Here is a 14,915-nt window from a genome sequence, read left to right on the forward strand (position 1 = left end):
GGATTCTCCGTTCACTGCAGAGGCTTGCAAGAGAAACAAAGTTTTATTCATGAATTCAAGGTAGCATGGGCTAAGTATCTGATATACAAATGGTCATTTTGCAGATGAAGTATTCTTTTAAGACAGCTGTAGATTTGGTGTTAGACCACTCTTATTTGAGTTGTGTATTGATTATAACATTCAGTTTGAGTTTGTGGTTTGCTACGATGAGAAAGAGAAAGAAAAAGAGACAAGAAAGAGCAATAAAGGAAGTACAGAAAGTACACGCATTTGAATTCTGCTGGTGCAAATCACTGATTTGCCGAGGTGCGAAATAGTTAGGTTTTAGTGAAAAAGCATGGATTTGGAGAGCGCACACTTAAGTCCTGACCTGCCCTACTCTGCCTTAGGGAGTGATCACACCGAGATGAAACGCTAGAAACACGACGCCAGTAAAACCATTGTTTTCCTATGATACGGCGTGTCTGACCGGCGTTCAAATGTCTTTTTAGACGGGCGTTTTTCCGGTGTCTTTTTAGACGTGTGGTTTTTTTTGACGCTGAAAAGTTAAAATATTTTCAACTTTTTGAGCGTCAGACGCCAGTAGGTAGTCATGCATTGAATAAGCGCTTCCAGCGTTTCAAGCGTCTTTGAAGCGTCTGCGTCTCTAGCGTCTCATTTCTGTGTGATCGCCCCCTTACTCTGCCTCTGATTGGCTTACCCTGACATTCTTACCTCAATCCTAACCATACCACTCATCTTGCATAAACCTAACCAACCCAGCCAATGAAGGCAACGAGTACTTGCCAATCAAAGAGAGGGTCATATCTTTGCTAATCTAGAAAACAAAAACTCATGTTTGGGAAGTACGACGTTGCTGACTTCGCAAGGTGTTCTGGGAAGGTGTGGGTCGGAGCTCCCTTGGAATCTAGGGCGGGTTTTAAGTGTTGGAAACCACTTCCACTACCTCACTTCTGTTTTGGGACACCACTAGCCTAAACGTGAACGCGCACAACCAAGTGCAAGTGGGTATTTCTAGGGGAAGTGTGGGTGTTGGGACAGGCCCTTGGATTATATTGCATGAGTGAGAAGAAAGTCTTTATCACAATTCCAAGGTAACACAGGGTGAGCAACTGATATAATTGGTCATTTTGTGGGTCTTTAACTTTGTAGACTAGTCTTATGCACATCTTGTGAAACCAGCACCTGTTGTCCACATCACAAGATCAGCTAATGTAGCTAACCGCAAACAATCTACCTCCAGGGTAACCTGCTGGCTAACCAGGCTAGCTGCCTGTTCATCTACACACACAGGTTTCTTTATGTGTGAGGCTAAATGTAGCTGTTGATTTAACATGCTACGAAACTATTAGCAAACATTTAAAAAGATAACTTGTTTTTTTAATGGTGCTATTCTCAAACTTGTGGATGTATCAGAGGCCACACAGGGATCCTACACAGTACACTACAAACTGGCCTCCATTTTGTCTCCATTACATTATGGATAAATCAACCATAGCTCATTTTGAATCAAAGGTAGGGGCACCACTTTATATTGCACCAGAGCTTGCACAAGACTAGAACAAAATCTCCCAACTAAATATGTCAGATGTCTGTGAGGCCTGCAGATTATGAGTTTAGGAAAGCTGCATGTCAGTTCTTCCATTGTGGTATTTTAAACGTAGTGTTATTACGTGATAGAGCTGGACGAACATCCCAAGAGTCCTAGCTGACAAAGCAAGATCTAAACAAGGGAATTTTGAGCCGATAGCAGCTGACACAAGGAGACACGAGGTTAAAGCTGGAGCACAGGTAGAGACTGTATTCAAAGACTGCATGAATAATAATGAGATGAGTTAATTAACAGCGCTCGCTTCCTCTTCCTCCCTGTAGATATGTATGCAGACACCTTGTGACCTCTCTGCAGTCCGGTCAGAGCCAGCACTGACACAACCAGGCTGACCCCTCCGCAGTATTTCTCCGCCGTGTGCTACAACAACGACAGGCAGCAGAGCATGAAAATGAAATTACCACCTTAAGGATCCTAAGACAAGTGTTCCACCCCATGTGTTGGAACCAGATGGCAAGTCTACCTGCTTAAGTGCCGTCCATGTGTCATTCCAGGCACGCAGGCCCCCTCTCTGGTTACACATAGGGGTTAAAAAAATCAGCTCCCGCTATTATATGGGCCAGTGTGTGTGTGCATGTATGTGTTTCCTGAGTAGGAGAAATCTCTGTGGGCTCGCTTACCTTTCTGGACGAAGAGAACAAGTCGCACGCTGTTTTACAAGAGCGGAGATAAATCTGACGGGAGTGTCAAGTAGCAGGCGTCATAGCAGCCAAAAGCAGACCTCTGCTGGCTGGCCAGATTCTTGTGGCATCGGATGGCTGAAAACTCCAAACAATCACACGATAACACGCACACACACTTACTGGGCTCAGGGACGGCAGCCAACAACAGTCAGTTTTTTGGCTGCAGGAGAGTGGTACAGAGTCTCCTCGTGGAGGCAATGTTGTTTTTTAATTAGTTGTGCGAGTAGAAAGTGGATCTGCTTTTCTCCAGATTTTAGGTGTAACCCATCCTACAGATGTTTGTCACATTATGTAAGAGGTTCACATGGCTGCGTCGCAACTTATATTCAGTTTCACTGTTTATGTGAACATAATAGTGGCCAGTTTAAAACAAAATATATTGTCACAGGATTAAAGCTGAGCTAGGAATTGAAACAATGCAGTGTTTTATCAGCACTAAAGGGTTGGTTCACCCAAATTACAAAAAAAAGGCACCCTTTACAGGTAAAGTACAGTATGTTGTAACTAATTTCTTTATTAGTTAATAAATTGTTCACTAATGCTTTAAAGATCAGTTATAAACAAATAATAGTTACAGCTTCGGGGTTGTCAGGTTGTCAAAAATGCCTTTGGCTTGTGTTAAACTTTTCTATTTGGTATTGTCACTCAGTACGTTAACATGACATTAGAAAAAAAAATGATTTATTGTGTTAGCCAGACTTTTAAAATACATGTTAACGTGTTAGTCTGACTGAAATTGTACAAAAATTTCTCAAAGTCAGACTAGATAACACCCACACCCAGATAATGCGATTGGGTGTCAAATTACTCCTGTGTGTACAGTCATTCAGACCCAAACTGGCCGAGGCTCTCACCAGCAGTGTCCACCCTGGGCTTTGATCCAGAAGTAGAAAGCATTAAATGCGTAACAGACGAAGAAGAAGCTGGTAACAACATGGTGAGATCTACATCCAGAGCTGTGCATTTTTGGACAGATGAAATGTACAGAGCTGTGAAGTTGTCCACCATGGTACCAGTTTGATGCTAGCTAACCATAGCTAAGTTGTTTGTCGATATCCACTGAAAAACAGAATCATTTCTCATTTTCGTTTTGAAAAAAGTCCCGTGTTTCGACGACAACATTTTGATAACAATCGGCGTGCACACGGATCCGCAAAAATGACCAAAAACGCTGCAGTGTACATGCCAGGCCAGTAGTTGGCGGTGTGATGCTTACGCTTCCTTCTACAGAGTGGCGATGTATAAACAATCAAAATGGCAACCATGTTTGTTTGGACGGACGAAGAGGTGGAGTTGCTACAGTAAATCTACACTATGATGGGGAAGCGTTGATAAATTCAACAGGGTGAGCAGCACAAGCAGAGCTCGGGAGTCCACTATTGTTGTTGTGATGGTCGACTTTCTCGCGCATGCCTAGTGACTGGAAGCGTAATGCGCATGTGAGAAGAGTCTCCATTTTCAGAGGAACTGCATATTGCAAGTTTAGACGGTGCCGTTTCCAAAAAATTGCACTCTGGAACCCGTTTTCAAAATGTTGCATTTTCAGGCACCCAAAACGCCGCTGTCGTGTAAACGATCGGCCAAACCGCAACTAAAGTTTACCGTTTTCAGTTGAAATCATTGTCGTATAAACGGGACCTTATACCGCTGCTAAAGGGTGCCCCGCTGCATCAGTATGTGACACCGAAGGCTACTCACCAAGTGTCAGTATGTTAGCAGCAGTGTCTCTTATCTCTTTTGTCTCCTTTAGTACAAGACATCTTATACTGCTATAAACATGAGTGTAAGGTGTGTAGGTTGCTGATGCCAAGTCCTGTATGACCTCTGGGTAGTGGAGTTCAATTTTCCCAGGCAGCTGCCTTTTGCTATCATTAAGCTGCCCTGTGCTAATTCAAGACAAGACTTAATTCTCTCACTCAGTTTTATAGTACTTACTTTACATGCAAACACACACACACACAAACACATAAGTCCTCCCTGCTCTCACAGAGAGGGACAGTGGCTGTAAGGAAGGATTTACAGGGGCTGCCTGTCCTCCCAGCAGTAGGCTGATTGGAGGGGCTGGCTGTGTTTGTTAAGGTAATGGGCCCTAGGTGAGCTAATTCACAGGGTACACGCTCCACGCTCTGTCACCTCAGGAGTACCCCGGTGGAAAAGGAGCTTGCCGGTGGGGGCAGGGGCTTGGAGGGGAAGGTTTCCAGCTCTCTGGCTCTTTCCAAAATCCCCTCAGCCTTGCTCCGTCTACTCCAGCTCCACCTGAAAGTGATTACCAGGCCAGCCGTGAGCAAACAAGCCCCATATGGAGAGTCTATAGTGCGGCTGAGGCTGGAGCCTGGGGAGCCCTCCTCCACCTCTTTGGAGAGAAGAGGCCTGAGCAAACACAGCTAATGAAGTCTTAACAAGCAGCCCCGGGTTAGCGCGAGCCCGCTAAATGCCACCGAGGCTCTTGGAATTGTGTCCAGCAGATTGGCTAAATCTCCTCGAAGCTTTCCTTTACAAGATAAAGTTGCATTAGCATATCTCTGTCTCACCATCTCTGAGGTAAGTCCAGGATCTGGCAGGCAGTCACACTTGATGGGCTTCCTTTTCTTCAGCGAGAGCACTTGATTCTGACGGACAGAATGGGGCTTTAAACTGAACACATTAACTTCGGATCTTGATGTGATTCTGGATTTTATTCATTGGTCACAGAGGGTTTGTGTAAGGCTTTGGTCTGGGGAGATATTTTCTCACAGCGGGCAGCTCTGCGTTGCAAACAGGAGATGAGTGGATTTCCTCAGAGTAAATCATTATCTCTGCACAGAGCAGACTCGACGCCCTCCCTTGCCCTCGTCTGGCCTCCCTCCATCACTCTCCCACACTGTGACCACCACCTTACCCTAACTCCCTTTTTATCATGTGTCCTTTCTCACTCACCCAAACACTGGGGTTTATTATTGAGAGAATATCACGCCATCCTCCGTGTGCACAAACATATACACTCACTTGACTCCGTGGCACTGGCGAGCCGAACTCTTCTTTCCTAATCAAAAGCAAACAGCCATTAACAGAGCTCCTTCCTTGTTATCTCACACCGGCGAGTCACTTAATCAATCTGTGTTCTCCTGATGCTCAGCTCACTGTGGGTTATTTCTTTCGTTCGGAGGGTGAAGGCCTGAAAAAAAAGCTGCCTCACATGATAAAGACCTGGCTCCACTCCAAACACAATACCACTATACTTAAACTCCAGCCTCTGCACACAGTGTTGCATTATGTTTGGATGGGAAACAGGGAGGAAGATACTTTCTTTAACACTCTATGACCACACATTGGCCTCCAAACAGACGAACTGTGTGCGTGCAAGTGTGTGCATTATAGAGGACAAAATATCTATTCAATCACATCCATCTCAGTGGTGAAACGAATAGATGTGCTGATCACATGGCTGGCTTCTCATGCCTCATTTTAACCGAAGCTGCATGATTTCACATCCTTGAACAGTCTGTGATAATAATAATATTCCAGATAATATTATTATAATGGTGATGCTGTGTTTGCTCTCAGTTGTCTGTCTGCAAACTACCACGGAAAAGTTTGATTTGTGCCATAATGTTGCAGGATGTTTGAGGAAAAATCACAAAAATATAAATAATTGTGTGTAAAAACAACTTTTAAACATCACAGACAAAGATTATTAAGTGTCAGTAACTCATTGTAAATTTCCCCTCTAAGTTAAAGTGATGAGTGTTATTATTACAGTCACAAGTTCTGCTCATGTTTGAAAGCACTTTAGTATTTGTGTAACATAAGTTGGGGGCATTAGATAAATATTCATCAGAGGATGAAGTGTTACTTAAATAAAAGTAGGAATACCACACTGCAAAAATAATGGACTTGTACTTAAAGGTCTAGTGTGGAAGATTTAGGGGGATATGTTGCCAGAAAGTATGTTTTCATGAGTTTATAATCACCTGAAAATAAGAATCGTTGTGTGTTTGTGACCTCAGGATGAGCTGTTTAAATCTACATAGGAAGCAGGTCCTCATCTTCAAAAAATCACCATGTTGCATCAGCATGTTTTTACAGTGGCCCAGAACGGACACACCAAACACTGGTTCTAGAGAAGTGAATCTGCTTTATTCAGTGTTTTTATCGGTTTAAATCACATGGTCCATCTGTTTTGCCAACACATTCTCACTCCGACCTCGTCACACATTGACGTTTGGTCATGGATTTTCCCCGTCCAGATGCGACTGGTTGTTGACGTTCTGGGACACCGTGTCAAGTTCTACCTGTTACATGCATTGTCTTTTCCCAAAATACAAAAAAATTTACAGTTTACATACAGTCGCTTTCAAAATAAACTCACTACATCAATACAACTCAGCAAATTGATGTGTTTTTCCTTCAACAACACACACACATGGTTGGGTTTAGAATAAAAGGAACAGGGTTTGGCTTTACAGTCTTACAGGAGCTGAACACCAACAGTAGTTCTTGGACCAATCCACCACAACTCGGATTTTCGCTGCCTTAACTTTCATTGATGCCACCAGACAATGTTTAACAATAATGGCAACTGGCTGTGTATCATGAAGGGACAGCTTTCTTCGTCGGTGTCTGACGCTGGAGGCCACAACCCAAGCGTCGGTTTTTGAAGACTTCAAAGCAAGACGAGGTTGGTTTTGGAGACGTACAGACATCTGTGGATAATTCAGCTGCCACTTAAAACCTCCTGAACAATTAACAAATAAGGAATTCTAACCAGGAAACATTTCAGCTGGCTGCGATAATAAGTTCAATTGTCACTGATAAATGTAACGTTACCTGACATATGTCACATAGGCTATGTCAAGTGACATACGTTGCTAGATTAGGCAAACTGTATTGTCAAACCCCGGAGTTTGTTTGACCTGTCCACCTCTTACACACCACCCAAAGTAAAAGAAACAATCATAAAGCAAAACATCCTCTAAGTTATATTTTTATTCACATTTTATCATTAGGTTTCCGTTACTGATTAATTACCATGTAGGAAGTCGTTTATTTTGGTTGCTGGTTGAGGTGAATTGAAATTTTGTGCAGTTTAATGTGTAGCAAAGCATCATTTTTGTGTGTGAAATTGAATCTGTAAAGTAAATATAGTTGTTAGAAACCTAGAGTGGAGTAAAAAGTACAATATGCCCAGCTTCCCACCACTGCAAAAGCAAACAAACATCCATAAAGTCTGAATATGTTCACAGGAGATAAGAGTGCCATAAGTTTAATAAAGGCACTCTCTACAGCTCACAGTGGATAGGACAATATCAGACTTTCAAAATGACTACAATGAGATTACTGTCAAATAAGTCCCGAGATCCCCAGACACCCTGTGTAAGCATGTTAACACTGATATGAGTGCTCTGCTGCCACAGTCTCAGTGTGCCGTGCTGCTTGGTCTTTGCCTCGCGCAATTACGCCTCCCGCGGAGCTCTATGCAAGCGTTAAACGAAACATTAGCACCTCATTTAAAAAATAAAACAGCTTTTCACAAGGACAGACAGCTCCCTGGGTAGTCTTATCATGCGCAAATTAGCCAATTTACCAAACTGTTCCCCCTCTCTCTCTCCCTGTCTCACACACACACTCACACACACACACACAGAAACAATCATCTGGAGCTAGACGCATCCTCACTCTGCCTGGTGTTACCATTGTTGTGGCACTATCAAAGATTGTTAAAGGAAGTTACCAGACGGTGAACAGAAAGTTCAGTCACTGAGACAGATTCTGGAAAGTGTAGGTTTTTATTCCAACTAGCTGCGCGCCTGGTGTGTGTCTTTATAATGGCTTTATATTACTCTGATTATAATGTTTGAAATGACAGTTTTGGTTTTTGGATCAGGTTTGTGGGGGGATTTATTACAGGGTTATTATAGTTTATTTTAGCCCAGCCGTGGCTGTGGGGTTGACATATTCCATAAACACGCTGCCTATAATCTGCACTGTTATGAAAATTGGTTATTTTGAAAGAAAAGTGCGTTGAAGTGCTTATTTAGTCTCAATATGTGGGTGTTTGATTAGTGGTCATCATCAGCAGGAGGTGAAGTTATGCGCCATCGCTGCGTTTCATCCACACGAGCATCCTGTATCCCGGTGCCACACACACTGGCACAACTAGTGTGATCATAAGCGATGTAACAAAACATCGTTAGGTAAAAAACTTGATTGACTTCTACAAAGCCCCGCCCCTGCTGCTGTGTGATTGGAGGAGCGGCTGTGGGGGTGCAGCCTGTCAGGCTCTGGTATATATTGGCACCGCTTCGTCTCCAAGCCGTTGATTTGTATGGGAACCAGGTCTAAGGTGGGACGAGCCGACTGAATGTAGTCGCTGTGTTTTGACGAAAGAAAGAAGGCCCACATTTTTCCGTTTGCAGCGATCGGACAGCAGCACTTGTTGTGTGTTTCTCCCCAGACTGTGTGAGGATACAGAAAGCGCTCTCCAGAAGAAGGTGGATTCTCCTCTCAGCCATCTTGAGTGCTGCTCGCCGCCCTGAAGGCTGTTTTCTCTCCTCCTCCTCCTCCTCTTCAGCTGAAAGTAAACACGGCTTGCACATTGCTTGCAACTCTGTGCAAGATCCCGAGAGAAGCGAGATGGGCTCGCTGCGCAACATCTAACCGGAGCAGAGGCGAAAGCACACGGCAGCTGAGAGGATTTATCGCTGTTGGTACCAGAGCTGAAGAGGGGGGACACGACGCGCCGGAGGGATGGACCTGTTTGGGATTTACCTGCTCCTCTCACTCGCTCTCCTTCCCCGATCCAGCTGCACCACAGCCAAGGAGATCACCTGCCAGGAGATAGCCGTGCCCCTGTGCAAAGGCATCGGCTACAACTACACCTACATGCCTAACCAGTTTAACCACGACACGCAGGACGAGGCTGGACTGGAGGTGCACCAGTTCTGGCCTCTCGTGGAGATCCAGTGTTCACCGGACCTGAAGTTCTTCCTGTGCAGCATGTACACACCGATCTGCCTGGAGGACTATAAGAAACCTCTCCCGCCGTGCCGGAGCGTGTGTGAGAGAGCTCGGGCCGGCTGTGCGCCTCTCATGAGGCAGTACGGCTTCCCCTGGCCGGACAGGATGAAGTGTGACCTGCTGCCGGTGCAAGGCAACCCCGACACTCTGTGTATGGACTACAACAGAACCGACTCCACCACAGTGTCCCCTGTCCTGTCTAAACCCACCAACCATCCCGGTAAGGGTTACAATCCGCCTAAAAATAAGCCGAGTCGACCCGGCGCGCCTGGGAAATACAAGCCGCCCTCCGCGCCATGTGAGCCGGGGTGCAAGTGTTTGGAGCCCATGGTGCCGGTGAACACGGACCGTCACCCGCTCTACAACCGTGTCAAAACGGGTCAGATCACCAACTGCGCCATGCCGTGCCACAACCCGTATTTTACGCACGACGAGCGAGCGTTCACCGCCTTTTGGATAGGACTTTGGTCCGTGTTGTGCTTCGTGTCAACTTTTGCCACCGTCGCCACTTTCCTCATCGACATGGAGCGCTTCAAGTACCCAGAGAGACCCATCATCTTCCTCTCTGCGTGTTACATGTTCGTGTCAGTGGGCTACATTGTCAGACTGATCGCCGGACACGAGAAAGTGGCGTGTAACCGGGAGTTCGACCTGGAGCACATCCACTATGAGACCACCGGCCCCGCGCTGTGCACCGTGGTCTTCCTCCTTATTTACTTTTTCGGCATGGCCAGCTCCATCTGGTGGGTCATACTGTCCCTGACGTGGTTCCTCGCAGCCGGGATGAAGTGGGGCAACGAGGCGATCGCCAGTTACTCCCAGTACTTCCACCTGGCAGCTTGGCTCATCCCCAGCATGAAGTCCATCGCGGTGCTGGCGCTGAGCTCCGTGGACGGGGACTCTGTGGCTGGCATCTGCTACGTGGGGAACCAGAACCTGGACAACTTGCGGGGCTTCGTTTTAGCCCCTTTGGTGATTTATTTATTCATAGGCACTATGTTCCTCCTGGCTGGATTTGTGTCTCTGTTCAGGATCCGCAGCGTCATCAAACAAGGTGGCACCAAAACTGACAAACTGGAGAAGCTGATGATCAGAATAGGCATCTTCACGGTGCTGTACACGGTGCCAGCCACCATCATAGTCGCCTGTTACTTTTATGAGCAGCACAACAGGCAGAGCTGGGAGATCACACACAACTGCTCCAACTGTTTATTAGAGAGGGACCGCAGGAGTCCGGACTATGCAGTTTTTATGTTGAAGTACTTTATGTGCCTTCTGGTGGGCATCACGTCCGGAGTGTGGATCTGGTCTGGGAAAACTTTGGACTCCTGGAGGACTTTTTGCACCAGGTGCTGCTGGGGCAGTAAAGGCACCAGCGGCTCCATGTACAGCGACGTGAGCACCGGACTAACGTGGAGGTCAGGCACGGCCAGCTCCGTGTCTTGCCCCAAGCAGATGCCATTGTCCCAGGTTTGAATGAAGGGGGGAAAAAGCAGCTTATGAGGACTGCTAATTGTTTGGGAGATAACCCATCACTCCCTGTCTTAAGCAATTTGCATAGTAATGAACTGCTGCTGAGGTGCCCCCCCCCCCACCCCCTCCTTAAACATCCACACACCTCTGGCATTCACACAGGTTAATTCCTCCCTGTTTATATGTATTAGAGGAGCAGACTGAGGCTTTTTACGCAAACTGGGCATTACAGAGACAGTTTTGTTCCTACGTAGCTTCATACAAAGAGCATTTGGGTTTTTTATTGACATTTTATCTACACAGTGCCAGACAACATTGTATAATTCAGTCACATCAAAGATGGTTTAAATTAAGCCTTAATAGTGCCCAAGTATTTTACGGGTCGTTCATTTTTTTGTAATTTTCAAATGTATTTATATAAAAGTTATGTAAAGTCCTGTACATTTGTGTATAAAAGAAAACTTTATAAGCTATTGTAAATTTGTACAAAGTGTAGATGTCTCTTTTTGTGAGAAAAAAAGCAAATATGACCTTTATTTTGACAATAAAACATTTGATAAATCTCAAACATCTGTTGCAGTGTGTTCCCATGCCGAGGAAAAAGAAAAAGGGAGGCTGTTCTTCAGGCATATTTTGTGGTTCCTTGTGGTCACCGTGTTGAGGATGGCAGCAGCAATAGCAGCTTTTCGAGAGCCCCGGCTAAAAAGGAAGCCCTTTTTAACCATCAGAGACCAGTAATTAGAGGCAGGGGTTGAGTTGGAGCATCTCCATAATTGTTGAAGTCCTCTTCACATGCCTGCCGAAGCCCGCTTTCTTAATTTAGTAAAAGAGGGAGTGGGTGAATGGGGGTATAAATGCAGGGAACAGACCCTTTTCATCTGCAGAAACTTTGATCTTTCTTTTTTAACAGGCTAGAATAAAGGTGGTGTGTATTAGGAGTGTCTGTCTGATGTGCCAAGGTTCCCCCTAAACGTCCCCATTTGGATGCTTTGATGGACGTCCTACAATTGAAAGAGCATTTTGGAACCCCTCGCCTTTCTGGGTTTGTCAGAGCTGAAACCTGCCAGAGCCCCTGCGTCTTGTGTTTGGTTTTTTCGCAGAGCCTCAATTGAAACATCTTCTCCCTCGGCTCAAGCTGTGTCAGCGAGTGCAGGGGCCTTGACATGAATGATATTGAAATAGCAATGAAAGCCCCACAGGTGGTCTGTTCACATGATCTCACATCTTAGGGCCCCCTAATCGAGGCATTTTTTGCCACAAATGTATCTGGTTTGGTCCCAATTAACCCAATGCGCTGGCATAAGATGATACACTGTAACCCAGCGTAGAAATGCCTTTGATTTGGTGGTCAATGGTGACAGTGGGTTTTGTAGTGACTGCTTTGTTCCTGCTTTATTTCCTTCACACTCAGACTGTAGATGTAAACCCCCAAAGCTTCTTTTCAGTGGAGTGCAGACGTGCATCTGTTGGGAGTGTAAATCAGCCATATAAATCTTGCATCAGTGCTGTCAGTGAAGACACCAGGCAATGAAGATGGAAGTCACAACAAAAATGTGCTTTTCTTAAGATCAGAAGAGCGGCTTCTTCTTTTTCTTTGCCTCCACAAAGCTCATCAGTAGTTAAAGTGTGTGTATAAACTTACTAAATATCAAGTTTAGAAGTGTAAGTCTTCATAAGAACGTAAACTTTGAATCGCTCTATCACACAAGTTCATGCTCTAAATCCTTCGCTGTTATATTTCCATCAAATAGTTACGGTTGCTTTCAGTCTTGTAGCTTGCTTTTCTGGTGTTTACCTCAGAAACCTCAGTCAGTGTGCAGCTCCAGCTCTCACTGCCAGCCCCTCTGCTGTGACATTAATGTGCAGCCCCACCTAGTGGTCGAAGCAGAGCTGTACACCTCCACACGTCTCCAAACAAGTGTGATGTAATTTTGCTTTTAATATGAGAGAGGTTTGTTTGGCACCAGGGGTGGGATCATGGATCATTTCTATCTCTCTGGGAAAATTTGAACACCTAAACGGACCATTTTTAGAGCATTTTGAGAGCAAAATCTTGGCACAGGCATTCTCAAAGTTTTGGTTAGTGAGTGCCGTTTTAGGGAGCAAGCATATGATTGAAGCCAGACAGTAGAAGTGCACAAATTATGACTGTTTTTCTGATATTTTTAAGCCATAAACTGACTTTTCCTGACATTGTTTATGAAATATTAACACTTTACAAGAACTATAACAGTCATCAGTGATCTAGCCTTCGTAACATTTATTTTATATGTTAGTTTACCACTTTTAATACATTTCAAAGTGAAGAAAAAGAGGGACAGTGCAGTGTTTACCCACAGCTGTCAAGCAACTTTAAGTGCGTGGTTTCAGCTACACACTTTCCATCAGTGTATAATGATAAACTGAAACTCCAATACTCTTAAGCTCTTATATATGTTTATGATCATGTCTATTTTATTTAGAAAGGGACAGTGCACATTAATTAACGTGATCAAATGAGCCACGTAAATGTGCCAGATTTAGCCACACAGGCTTATTTTCATCTGCAGTCCCTGTCAGGTTGATGGTACGTGTGTAAATAAGAAAAAGACGTTTTAATGACATAAAGACGCACAGATAAAAGTGGACTGATGGCATGTCTGTAGAGGGGCACATGAGCACAGAGCAAGCACGTAACCATAGACAAAAGCACAAAGCAAAAACAAGACATAAGCACTGTTACATTATGAACGTCGACTGGAAAAGTCTGACTGTCCAAAACTGCTCTTTATCTGTGGTATTTTACAATCCCCCCTGGATGACATCTGGTAGATGATTTTGTTTAATGAATTAATTAAGTTCAGCGGGCGCCATGAAGGCCAGGAAGAATTTTATATACAAGCAAAATATCGGCACATGACGTGAAAAGGTTTATGACATGATGGATTCAGCATGAAAACAATCAGATCTACACATAAAATTGCCTGTCAGTGGAAATGTATGGTTTTTACAGCTGATATGATTTGGTGATTAATTGATTTGTCAGTCAGTAGGAAAATAATCATCAGTTAGTTTGATAATCGTCAAGCAAAAACAGTGAAAACATGACAAACTTTCCCCTGTTTCAGCTTCTCAGATGTGAAACCAGACATTTGAAAATCGTCAACTACAGTTGTGGGAAGTTGTGAGACACATTTTTAATCGGAAAAATAACCTGCAGAGATTCAAAACAGAATCAATTAAACTCCACAGAAGGAAATAACAATAGAGCCCTGACAGATGAGTATCACTTAAAATCACAAGTGTATTATTTTTTATGAATAGCATCCCAAATTGGATTTCCAAATTGAAAACTGATGTGTAGTCCTTGTCAATCAAAACTTCTGCGTCCCTGAAGAATCCCACGTTAACCTCACTAACGTCCTGCTCTTAACGTCAACTTTATGACACACAAGCCAGAGTTTAGGCCGCTCCTGAGAGCATTTATTAGACATTTTAAAATTAATGTTTACTGCTGAACACATTGCCCTGACCCATCTTGGACTACCTGGCTCCACAAACCAACTGTCCAGGCCTTTAAAGCAGCGTGTCCTGGCTTGGCTGTTCTGCACACATTGTAATTAACAGGTAATGGCCTGTTTCCTCAGCAGGGGTCACCACAGGGGTCACCGGCCGACTCAGTGCAGTTTACAGGAGAAAGTATGAGAGTGCCATTAGGAGAGGCTTCACACAGACAGGGCAGGGCTCTCAGAATTGCTGGGTATTAACTGGTAATAGTGCAGGGTCAAGTCTGACTTTACAAGGGAGCATTTTACAGCCGCTCGTCTGATCTTGTCAGGGCTTGTTCTTCACCGCCACCCTTGACCCTTAACAACTGGTGCAGAGGTGTAAGCAAGGTAAACAAATCAGCGCATGAATCCAGGAGTTGATCGTCCGTGCAGCTGATTGAATTGTCTTCTCTCTGTATACAGATGTTACAGCCTGATTTGTGGGGTTGGGAGGAACGTTCGCACATTGTTGCCCATCAAATATTGATGGCGGCGTTTGATGGGAGGCAGACACAGAGGAGAGGGATGATCGGCAGCTCATGCTTTTTAATACTATTGATCCTTGTGATGCATCTGGGAGAAGGTTGTTGTTTTTTATCTCTTAATGCACGAGAGGCGATGCTGCAG

The 14,915-nt window shown here is 44.6% G+C and overlaps 1 protein-coding gene across 1 annotated transcript; it reads left to right on the plus strand.

Moving 5' to 3' along the window:
- Positions 1 to 8,592: 8,592 nt before the first annotated feature.
- Positions 8,593 to 11,329, plus strand: fzd8a (frizzled class receptor 8a). The gene has a single exon (XM_050056594.1). The coding sequence runs from the start codon at positions 9,019 to 9,021 to the stop codon at positions 10,762 to 10,764; it is 1,746 nt and encodes a 581-aa protein (XP_049912551.1). The 5' UTR covers positions 8,593 to 9,018; the 3' UTR covers positions 10,765 to 11,329.
- Positions 11,330 to 14,915: the final 3,586 nt, after the last annotated feature.

Source organism: Epinephelus moara, chromosome 11, assembly GCF_006386435.1.
Source record: "Epinephelus moara isolate mb chromosome 11, YSFRI_EMoa_1.0, whole genome shotgun sequence".
Lineage (NCBI taxonomy): Eukaryota > Metazoa > Chordata > Actinopteri > Perciformes > Serranidae > Epinephelus > Epinephelus moara.

Excerpts from the sequence above, each read along its gene's own strand:
- fzd8a (XM_050056594.1), top strand. The coding sequence starts at position 9,019 with ATGGACCTGTTTGGGATTTACCTGCTCCTCTCACTCGCTCTCCTTCCC.